This window comes from Budorcas taxicolor, chromosome 2 (genome assembly GCF_023091745.1).
Source record: "Budorcas taxicolor isolate Tak-1 chromosome 2, Takin1.1, whole genome shotgun sequence".
Taxonomy (NCBI): domain Eukaryota; kingdom Metazoa; phylum Chordata; class Mammalia; order Artiodactyla; family Bovidae; genus Budorcas; species Budorcas taxicolor.
In genome coordinates, this window is record NC_068911.1 from 32,963,875 (window position 1) to 32,975,698 (window position 11,824).

Consider the following 11,824-nt stretch of genomic DNA (forward strand, 5'->3'; position numbering starts at 1 on the left):
ACTGTCACCAGGACTCCCACAGGGTCCCTGGGGAGTGAGGGCGGACCTCAGAACTCAGGTCTCAGGCTCCTCAAGCAGGGCTCTCTACTACAACGCACACTGCAACGCACACGTGTCCTGGCTTCCCCTGGGGACTGTCTCTGTACCCATCTCGGGGCTAGTGCGGTTACATCCTTGGGGGGGGTGGTCAGGGGCAGTTGTGAGGTGTGTCCCAAGCCCCCACACTATACATCACTGTGGCTACTATCTCAGCAGTCCAGAAAGTCAATAGCCAGAGGATTCTTTCCATGCCCAATCCTGTAGCATCTCCTGGGCTGGAAGAAATGTCTCCTGCAGTCAGGGTGAAATCTAAACACTTCCCATGTCCCCACAAAGCCTGCACCATGAACTGGACCCCTGTGAACTTCTATACCTCACCACCTTGCTCTCTACACCAATGACACGTGTCTCCTTTCTGATCCTCAACACGGCTGATCACTCCCACCGCAGGCCCTTTGCACTGGCGGTTGTACCTGGAATCCTTATCACCCCTTATTTAGAAAGGCCTCAACTGCAACCTCCAACCAAGAGGCTTTCCCTGACTGCTTTATCTCACTCTTGCCCACACCCCACAAAAACCCTGTTGCTCCTTCTTTCATGTTTGTTATCCCATAGCACTTACCATGATCTAAATTGATCTAATGAATTTACTTCCTATTTCTCCTATGACTGCTTGAAGACCTCTGAGTTCCCAGTGCCTGGCAGATAGTAGACACTCAATAAATGTGTATATGTGTATGTACCGCACAACTGCACTCATCTCACACGCTAGTAAAGTAATGCTCAAAATTCTGCAAGCCAGGCTTCAGCAGTACATGAACCGTGAACTTCCAGATATTCAAGCTGGTTTTAGAAAAGGCAGAGGAACCAGAGATCAAATTGTCAACATCTGCTGGATCATCGAAAAAGCAAGAGTTCCAGAAAAACATCTATTTCTGCTTTATTGACTATGCCAAAGCATTTAACTGTGTGGATCACAATAAAGTGTGGAAAATTCTGAAAGAGATGGGAATACCAGACCACCTGACTGGCCTCTTGAGAAACCTATATGCAGGTCAGGAAGCAACAGTTAGAACTGGACATGGAACAACAGACTGGTTCCAAATAGGAAAAGGAGTACGTCAAGGCTGTATATTGTCACCCTGCTTATTTAACTTATATGCAGAGTACATCATGAGAAACGCTGGACTGGAAGAAACACAAGCTGCAATCAAGATTGCCGGGAGAAATATCAATAACCTCAGATATGCAGATGACACCACCCTTATGGCAGAAGGTGAAGAGGAGCTAAAAAGCCTGGTGATGAAAGTGTAAGAGGAGAGTGAAAAAGTTGACTTAAAGCTCAACATTCAGAAAACGAAGATCATGGCATCTGGTCCCATCACTTCAAGGGAAATAGATGGGGAAACAGTGGAAACAGTGTCAGACTTTATTTTTGGGGGCTCCAAAATCACTGCAGATGGTGACTGCAGCCATGAAATTAAAAGACGCTTACTCCTTGGAAGGAAAGTTATGACCAACTTAGATAGCATATTCAAAAGCAGAGACATTACTTTGCCAACAAAGGTCCATCTAGTCAAGGCTATGGTTTTCCCAGTGGTCATGTAGGGATGTGAGATTTGGACTGTGAAGAAAGCTGAGCACCAAAGAATTGATGCTTTTGAACTGTGGTGTTGGAGAAGACTCTTGAGAGTCCCTTGGACTGCAAGGAGATCCAATCAGTCCATCCTAAAAGAAATCAGTCCTGGGTGTTCATTGGAGGGACTGATACTGAAGCTAAAACTCCAATACTTTGGGCCACCTCATGGGAAGAGTTGACTCATTGGAAAAGACCCTTATGCTGGGAGGGATTGGGGGCAGGAGGAGAAGGGGACGACAGAGGATAAGATAGCTGGATGGCATCACTGACTCGATGGACATGAGTTTGAGTGAACTCTGGGAGTTGGTGATGGACAGGGAGGCTGGCGTGCTGCGATTCATGGGGTCGCAAAGGGTCGGACACGACTGAGCGACTGAACTGAACTGAACTGAACTGTATATACATATTCAGCTCAATTGCTCAGTCATGTCCTACCTGTTGAATAAACACTGAATGGGTGAAATAAATGTCATTACCCCTATCGAGCAGATGAAACCGAGCCACAGAGAAGCGAAGAAGCTGGTCCCAGACTACGTACTCATTGACAGATTGAAACCAGAATCCACTGCTCGGAGGGCCCCAGAGGTACAGACTCCCATGGGAATCTCGATTGTAAAGAAAGGCTGAGGAGCACTGGGCAGAGGGCAGTTTCAAGATTATACGACCTGAAGGGGCTGCTTTTCCCAGCAGGACTTTGCCAAAACTAGAGAAAGAAACTGAAAAACTGAGCTCCAGGGGCCAAGATCTTGACTCCTCCCAGCTGCTGGCTAAGCCTCTCCCTTCTGCGCCTGCCAGGGCTGCCAAGGGTGGGGGAGGAGAACCAACCCCCATGTCTGCTGTGGCCCAGCAAGCTGTGGACACAGGGCTGCCCCAACTGCCCCGTGACGAGAAGTCGCTTGTGCCAAGAAGCACCTTCTCTGTGCCTGGCCCCTTGCTTTGGGCTGTGCTTTCACACTGCTCTGTGAAGCATGAAATTTCCAAAGCCCGCTTTGCAGCTGGGGCGAATGAGGCCCAGCGTGGGCAAGTGGCTGGCCTGTGGTCTCCACGGCACACGGCCCAGCTTCCTGCGAGTCTAGGGCAGGCCCTCCACGGAGAACAGCCCAGGAGACGGATGCTTGTCAATCAGCGTATTTCTTTTTCCCTTTGGTATCTGGATTTGGTTTCATTTTGAACTCAGGGCTTTAGAAAATGAAACCAAAGTGGTAGTAACTGTCACCATCGGTGGTGAGGAGAACCCACGTGTGCTTGGCAACTTGTGCTTGGCTCACTGCTCTTGCACAACCAGTATCTGCTTGGGGCGGGGGGAGGAAGAGGCCGAGCCTACCGTACAGGCAAGAAATCTGAGACTCAGAAGGGCCCAGAGCCAAAAACGGGGAGACGGAGGCTTGGCTGCCAAGACCTGGAGTCTCCCCAATCTTACAAACAGGAGGGAAGTCAACAGAATGGTCCTCACTCCTCCCCAGGCAGGCTTAGGATGCAAATGCATCCCTCTTATTTCCTTGGTATCTACTGTTTCACCAGAAGACAGACCAGGATTGGAGACCACCAGGAATCCGGCTGGGGCAGAGGGTGGGGAGAGGAGGTGGGAAGGAAATCTATAGCACAGCAAACAGGTGAAAGCTTTAGGGTCTGAGCTCCTGGGTGTGAACCTCCGCCCTGCCCCTTCTGAGTTGTGTGCCCCTGGGCGAGTGACTCCCCCCTCAGTTTCTCTATCTGTAAAATGGGCAGATTGGATCGTGGTGTCAGTCTAATGGTCTAAGGACTGTATTTATTATCCAGCCAGTTTAGGCCAGTACATCACGTGTGTGTGTGCTAAGTCGCCTCTGTCACGTCTGACTCTTTGCAACCCCATGGACTGTAGCTCGCCAGGCTCCTCTGTCCATGGAATTCTCCAGGCAAGAATACTGGAGCGGGTTGCCATTTCCTTCTCCAGGGGACCTTCCTGACCCAGGGATCGAACTCACGTCTCTTATGTCTCCTGCACTGGTGGGCGGGTTCTTTACCGCTAGTGCCACTTGGGAAGAACCTAACACATCACAGGTAACAGTAAATGAAATGAAGAAGGGGGCTCCGTGGGGATGGGTGGGCATGTGGCAACAAGTAGGGGGTCAGAGGAGGAGGTCCTAGTGCTCAGGAATAAGAGGGAACTCTTCGAAGCAGCCATCTGGGCTGTCAATGAGCGGTAGGGGGCATATGGGCCATCAGACATAGATCTGCTCTGGGCAAGGAGACATGCGGGCAGGAAGACAAGTCACGCAGGAGCCAGCCCAGCCTGGCTGCCTTCTCTGGGCCTGGACCACCCGCCTCCAGCTCGAGTGAGAAGGAGGTGCTGTGTCTCCCCGCTGCCAGCAGCCAGGGGCCTGGTTAACCCCCATGCAACGCTCTCCTTTCACTGCACCCATGCTGTCTATGGCTTGCTTTCCTCGCACTAGGACTTCTAACATGAAGCCATGAGCTCCAATACGCTGTCACAGCTGCTGACGGCCGCCGATGAACAACAGCAGCAAAAGCAATCACCTACTGAATGCCTCTGACGCACCAGGGACTGGTGTAAGCACGTGACCCCTAATCACTCTTTTAATCCCCACACTATGAGGGAGATGTTATTACCCCCTTCAGAGATGAGGAAACCAGGCAAGGGAGTTAATTACACGTCCAAGGTCAGAGGGACAGAAAGTTGCAAAATTAGAATTGGAAACTAGGCAGACTGCGGCCAGAGTCCAGCTTCCAACCACTGCTTTGTGCTGCCACCCACCGCAGGGCAGCCCCCCGCAGGCGCTCTGGGCTGACCACAGCACCCGAACACTGGCACAGGCATGGCTATGCACCTTCTCATGCCCTTGCACACACACACACACACACACACACACACACACACACACACCCAGGACGACCACATCAACGACCAACATCAGCTGCTGCCAACACACACACACACACACACACACCCCCCAGGACGACCACATCAACGACCAACATCAGCTGCTGCCCACACACACACACACGCACACACACCCCAGGACGACCACATCAACGACCAATATCAGCTGCTGCCACACACACACATACATACACACACACCCCTAGGACGACCACATCAACGACCAACATCAGCTGCTGCCAACACGGATTCCGGGAGACAGTGGGATCCTACACAAGGTGGGTTCTGGCCCATCCTCTTGTGTTCACCAGGAAACACGGGGATCCTGGGCTCTGCCCGGGGTCAGGGCAGGAAAGCGCCAGGGAGGCTGGCAGGAGGACCTGGCGCCAGGGCTAGGAGCCAAGCGGCAAGGCTGCGCTGCGGCCTGAGAGTTGCCTGTAGAGGGCAGTGTGTGCCAGTGTTGGGCAGGACCCTGCCAAACCTAGCTACTCCGCCTGACCCCTCCAGGCTGTGAGATTCACCACCCACCAGCCGGCCCCCAAGCTCATTTGTTCTTTTTTTCATTCAAAAATACATGTACTAGCCAGGCACCTACTCCATGCCCTTCTATGACAGACAGCATCATACACAAACGAACAAACTGTTCCGGGTACCCCATCATTCCAAGACCCGAGTATGAGTGTGGGGAGGGAGCAGTTGGGGGCAGGGGTGGGATCTGTAAGAGAGGAGGGGGGAAGAGGAGGGGCTGGCCAGGAAAGCTCAGAGTAGGCTTCTGGAATGATCACATCTGAAAATGAACTCTCTTTCCCCTGGGCTCCAAAGTGCATTTAGAGGTGCCCAGCTGCTCCCTCCTCTCCCCCAAATAAAAGCGAGCAGGGTGTGCCTCGTTTGGAGCTCCCCCTCTGCCAGTCACCGGGCCTCAGTTTCTCCAGCTATCTGGCAGGAGAAAAGGCAGGCCAAGGGCGCAGGGGACCTTGCCAGGCCCCACCCGGTTTCCAAGGAACTGGGCTCGCAGTCGAGGTACCCCTCCCGCGCAGCCAAAGGGTTCCTCCGAAGCCTGTGGTCAACCCGCCGCTTCCTGGGAACCCTAAGACAAGACCAGGGACAGAGACAGGCAGGGAGGGATGCGGATGCGGCCATCTAGAGGCTCCAGGACGAGGTGGGGCAAGGCGATGGAGGCAGCAGTCCCGAGGGGTCCCAGGTGAGACCCCAGGATAGGGTGGAGGTGTCCGGCTCCAGAGTAGAGGACAGAGGTCTACCAGAGATGGGTGCTGAGACACCTGGCGGAGGTGACTGGTGTGTCAGGGCCAGTCCGGAGTATCCTAATGGGCTTGCCTGAAGAAATCTGCGACCGAAGGCAGTGGGGGTACCGGAGGGCCGCCAGGTCCGAAAGGGAGGGTGCTGAGAAGTGCCCCGGAGATTCAAGGGCAGTGCTAGAGACCTTGACAGACCGGTCCTAGGACAGGTGCGAGGCTAGGTCAGGGCCGGGGGACCTCCCCGAGGAGGCGTCCCGGATTTGTGGGAAAAGTCGAGCTGCGCCCGCCACCGCGGTGCGCAGAAAAAGAAACCGAAAGTGGCGCGGAAGGGCGGGCCTGGAGGGGGCGGAGCCGGCAGGGGCGGGGCCTCGCAAGCCCCAAGCCTCAGAGCCGGTTTAAAAGACTGGTGCAGGGGCGGGCGCGCAGCAGAAAGAGCTGCGGCCGTGGCAGCTGCACGGCTCCCGGCCCCGGAGCATGCGCGAGAGCCGCCCCGGAGACCCCCGCCGCCCCGCCCGCGGCGCCCCGCGCCCCGCCGCCAGGTGAGACGGACGCTGGGCGACGAAGCTAGAGGGAGAGGGGAGGAACGCACGGGACCTCCCGGGGCCCGGGCGGCCTCGGGGGCTGCGTGGTGGGGTCGCGGCCGCCACGCCCCTGGCCCCTGCGGGCCCCAGCCTGGCGGACCCCGCGCTTGGGGTACCCGCAGCGCCGCTTTCTCCTGCTTTTTTGCCCGAATCGCCCGGACAAGGCGCCCGTTCCCGCCCTGGCCGGCAGGCGGCAGCCGCGGGGCGGTGAGCCGAGGACCCGGTGGCCCGAGTCCGGTACAGGCTTCTGCTCGGCGCTTCTCTCCACGCCCCCTTCTCGACTCGGACTCGGAGGCGGCACAGCGCGCCGCCGAGCTCCCACCCGCCAGCAAGGGCGCCGCGGACGGGCAAGCCCATTTTCTAGATGAGTCCACTGAGGCTCAAAGGGCCGCGCGGACGCAGGCTTGAGCCCTCGGCCCTTTAGGAGCGGCTCAGCCCAGGGCCCCGCCCCTCCCGAGCTGCCTCGCGGGCCCTCACCTGCCCAGTCTCACCCGGACTCCCTGCTCACTGCCTGTCTCCCCCATCAGCGCACCCCCGGACGCTATGGCCCACCCCTCCGGCCGGCCCCGCGTGTAGGATGGTAGCACACAACCAGGTGGCAGCCGACAATGCAATCTCCACGGCAGCAGAGCCCAGACGGCGGCCAGAGCCTTCTTCCTCCTCCTCCTCCTCTTCTTCCACCTCCTCGCCCTCGTCCGCGGCCCCGGCGCGCCTGCGGCCCTGCCCGGCGGCCGCGGCCCCGGCCCCGGGCGATACACACTTTCGCACGTTCCGCTCGCACGCCGAGTACCGGCGCATCACCCGCGCCAGCGCGCTCCTCGACGCCTGCGGCTTCTACTGGGGGCCCCTGAGCGTGCACGGAGCGCATGAGCGGCTGCGCGCCGAGCCCGTGGGCACCTTCCTGGTGCGCGACAGCCGACAGAGGAACTGCTTCTTCGCCCTCAGCGTGAAGATGGCCTCGGGCCCCACGAGCATCCGCGTGCACTTCCAGGCCGGCCGCTTCCACCTGGACGGTAGCCGCGAGAGCTTCGACTGCCTCTTCGAGCTGCTGGAGCACTACGTGGCGGCTCCGCGCCGCATGCTGGGGGCCCCGCTGCGCCAGCGCCGCGTGCGGCCGCTGCAGGAGCTGTGCCGCCAGCGCATCGTGGCCACCGTGGGCCGCGAGAACCTGGCGCGCATCCCCCTCAACCCCGTCCTCCTCGACTACCTGAGCTCCTTCCCCTTCCAGATCTGACCGGCCGCGCACCGCAGCATTAACCGGGGCCCCCTCTTATTCTATTATTAATTATTATTTCCCCTGGACCATGTGGGTGCCCTCCCCACCTGGGTTGGAGGGAGCGGGCGTAGGGGGCGAGGCGCCTCCGGCCCTGGGCTGGAGACCAGGCCGCAGACCCCTCCCCACCTCTTGAGGGGTGCCCTCTCCTGGTGCTCCCTCTGGGTCCCCCTGGTTGTCGTAGCAGCTTAATTTAAAACTGTATGTGGGACCAGGGCCTGAACTCGTACCTCCTACCTCTTCATGTTTACATATACTCAGTATCTTTGCACAAACCAGGGGTTGGGGGAGGGTCTCTGGCTTTATTTTTCTGCTATGCAGAATCCTATTTTATATTTTTTACCACCAGTTTAGGTAATAAACTTTATTATGAAAGTTTTTTTTTTTTTAAGAAAAAAAGTTTCTAGAGCGTGTGCTTTGGTCAAAGGTTTTCCACGGTTCTGAGTGGGTCCGGGTTCCTAATATTGACCTGGGTGTGGCTGAAGGTGGTGTGTGGCCCCCCCAGGTTCTGTGGCTGGGAACCCCACATGGCTTCACCCTCAGCTCTCAGGGGGAGAGGAACCCTTGGTCTAGTTTTGGTATTGTGTGTCTGGTAAAAGGGCACTTCGTGTTTGAACACACTTAATGTGTGTCAGGTCCTATTCTGTACTTTATTTACATACACTTAAATTTACTTAATCTATAAAGACTACCCTATGAAGCAAGGCTCTTACCCCATTTTATGGAAGAGAAAACCGAGGCAGGGTAAATTTGCCTGTGGTCATTCCGGTGTCAGAGAAAGACACTTGGGCCTTTTTTTGGCCGTCCTCCCAGAAATCTGTTTGAAATGGATGACAGAGGGGAAACTTCTTTCGTTCTGTGACCACAGCTTCTTCCAGGAAGAGGGTGGGGGTGGGGGGGGTTGATGAGTTTTTGGAAGGAGGAGTGGTACATTCTGAAACTGTATCTAGGGAGACAGAGATACTGAGATGGGATGGGGATAACAGGGTCAGGTCTGAACTTCCTTCTTCCCGCCCTGTCTTGTCTCGTGTACTTTTTGGTGAACACGCAACTTGCAACCAGAAAGACGCTCTGTGGTCTGTGGTGGCAGGAGGGCCCTCTTGGCAGCTCTGGGCAATTCCCTTTGCCTCTAGGGGCCTCAGCGACTGCCTCTGAAATGGCTTGCTTTGCTGTAACCCTCAGCAGCAGGTACTGACGCATAGTGGATGGAGGAGGTGATGTTTTCCAAAACTGGGCCTGGCCAGCATCACTAAAGAATGCCCAGGACATGGGTTTTATGGCTACTCCTGTATCTGTGGCCGGTCTGCTGGCCACTCAGGGCTGTGGTGCTGCACCCGGTGCATCGAGTCATTTTCAGGTGTAGGGTTAAGCGGCCTCACAGGCACATCCCACTCCAATTTTAGAACTCCGAATGGCCCTCTGCAGCCCTGGACATGCTTATAATGGAGTGTCCTAATATTTAATAACACCTTTCAGACTTTAAACTGCAGCATAAAATTAACTTGATAGCCGGAGAGCTGGAGTGGCCCAGGCTTGTCTTGGGGATTAAATAGGTTCCAGGCCCCAAGGTTAAGGATGGCCAGGAGAGATTTAGGATCTCAGAGAGCTTTGGCAATTTCATCCTTTAATGAGGTGGGGGGGGGGGGGGAGAGGGAGAGAGGGAGGGAGGGAGGTGACGTCTGTGTGCCTCCAAGGAATCACTGCTTTCTCTTCTTTGAACCGTCTCCCTTCCCTTTGTTTTGTGCTTTGTGGCTCAAGTCTTGTGTTCAGACTTTCCTGTCTCCTACCCAGCTTGGGCAGGGCAAGGAGAAACCCAAGAAGGTTGTGCTGGGGCATACGGCAGACACTTAGTGAGCGCTTACTGTATGCTGGGCCCTGTGCTACTTTAAGCCTCTCAACTAGCCTGTGGGTTAGAAACCTCTCCACCTTTATATAGATGAGAAAACTGAGGCTCAGAGAGGCAAAGTAGGGCATACAGCAAGTGGGGGAGCCAGATGGCAAACTCAGACAGTACTGCTTCAGAGGCTGGGTAGCACTAGCCTCCCATGAGGGCCTAACAGTCGAAATAATAACAGTAGCAGCTGCTAACATTTATATCTGCATCACTGGGAAGGCACCATTCTGAGCGCCTAGTCACCTATATTAAAACATTCAACCTTCACCTAAGCCTTAGGATTTAGGTGCTATTAACTAACATTCCCACTTTTCAGATAAGGAAACAGGTCCTCATCTAAGGAGGGACAAATCGCAGTCAAGTTTATAATATTTCCAGGGCTTTTCCCTTCTCAAAAAAAAAAAAGCTTAAAAGTCACATCTTCATTACCCAAACTCATTTCCCTTAGCAAGACAGCTGAAACTAAAGCTCCTTTACTCACACTCCCCAGAGCTGGCCCCTTCTCTTTGCAAGTCTTTTTTTTTTTTTTAAGCTATACTGCCATGCATAAAGTGACCTGAAATGACCTAGAAGCCCCCCGGGAGCTGCACTCCAGACCGAGTAACAGATGGGCACGGCAGTGCAGACGCTGCAGGGCAGGGGGGCGGCGCGCGCCGTGTGGCTTCCCCGTGGTGCAGGTCGTCTCAAACCTCAGCTTTGTGATTCAGCAGTGCTGACGTCAATTTACAAGAATGAAAAGTGAGAGGAGGACTGGTGTATGTGTGGGCCTGGGCTGGGGGCCCAGGTGCGACTGAGGTATTCTTCCCACTGACAGCGGGTGAGCGGGGCAGCAGAGGGCGGGCAGGATGGCAAAGGGGCCGCTCTCCAGGACGTCGGGGACTGCGGGCCTGGGTGAGAACAGCCTCTGACCCGCATCAAAGCCTTTCCTCAGCGGGGGACTCTGCCCCCCATTTCAGAGATGAGGAAACAGAGGCCCAGAGAAGTACTGTCACTTACTTAGGGTCACACAACTCAAAAGTGATAGCCAAGACTTGCACCGGGTCTGCCACACCCTCAAGGCAATTGGTTTCAAGAGTGGAAGAGGGAAGAGCGAGGAACCCTGTGAAGAGGCACTTCCCCAGGTCTCGCTTCAGCCTGCTTGATCTTCCCAACTTGAGTGGAACTGTTAACTGTCCCCCAGCCAGGAAGTGCAGAGCTGAGCCTCTTCCTGAAGCGAGGCACATAAGGCATTTAGCCCAGAGTCTGGCCATACGTCTCCAAATGATGCGGTGCTCAGTAAACGATAATGAGGGTCAACAAACATGCACTGAGCACCAACTTACGTTCCAGGCATTACTCTTAAGCCCAGTGGATACAGGAATGGACACAGTCGAGGGAGTCTGGCCCCTGCTCTCACGGAGTTCACGTTCAGGGCCTCAGACTGTTAACTAACTAAATATGAAACTAAAGGCACCAGAACATTCCAAGTAGTGACAGTACTCGAGATGACAACTCAACTAGATGGTGGGACAGCGGACTGGGACTATTTCAGAAAGAAAGGTCAGGAAGGCCCCTTCAAGGTGACACTGAAATTGTGCCTGGAATGACAGGTCAGAGCCAGCCGGGGAGGCAGGCATTTCAGGTACAGGGAACAGCAACTGGGAACGAGCTCAACCCAGTCTAGTGGCTGGTGGAGCTGGAGGGGAAGGGATTGAGTGAAGGCAAGTGGCAGAAGGTAAGGCGGGATGGGAGGGCAGTGGGCACAGCCACTGGTGAGGAGTGTGGATTTGAACTGTGATGGGTAGCCAGGGTGTGACCCGATCTAATCTGTGCTGTGATCAGATTCCCTGACTGCTTCCCTGCCTTATTATATGTATATCTGGGGATGGGTGTGTGTGGGGGGGGGCAGGGAGGGGTCATTCTTGGTCAGACCCCTCAGCTCCAGCCAACTGGGCCACAGAGAGGCAGGGACAGTGACAGGACCTGCTGGGACTGGTGCTGAGACCAAATATGGGCCAGGAAGGCCTGGGGCAGGCATCAGTCAGAAACCTCAACTATGATCAGATCCCCAACCTAGGTCTGAACAGATCCCCAGGGCACAGCCCCACAGACTCCAGTGAGGGGCTTCTTGGAGCAGCCAGCCTCAACGTTGGGAGAGGAAGCACAGGGCCTAGGAGGAGGTGGACTGGGGCTGACATAGGGTGGGAGTGTTCAGTGCCTTGGCATCCCCCTCACCTGGGCAGCCCCCTTCACCTGCGTCCACGACCATCATCCAGAGACTC

General features: G+C 55.5%; 1 protein-coding gene across 1 annotated transcript; it reads left to right on the top strand.

Annotated features, from left to right (window-relative positions):
• Positions 1-6,327: 6,327 nt before the first annotated feature.
• Positions 6,328-7,948, top strand: SOCS1 (suppressor of cytokine signaling 1). The gene is made up of 2 exons (XM_052636169.1): positions 6,328-6,354; positions 6,924-7,948. Exon 2 carries the CDS (start codon positions 6,974-6,976, stop codon positions 7,628-7,630), a length of 657 nt encoding a protein of 218 aa, XP_052492129.1. The 5' UTR covers positions 6,328-6,354; positions 6,924-6,973; the 3' UTR covers positions 7,631-7,948.
• The last annotated feature ends 3,876 nt before the right edge of the window (positions 7,949-11,824 follow it).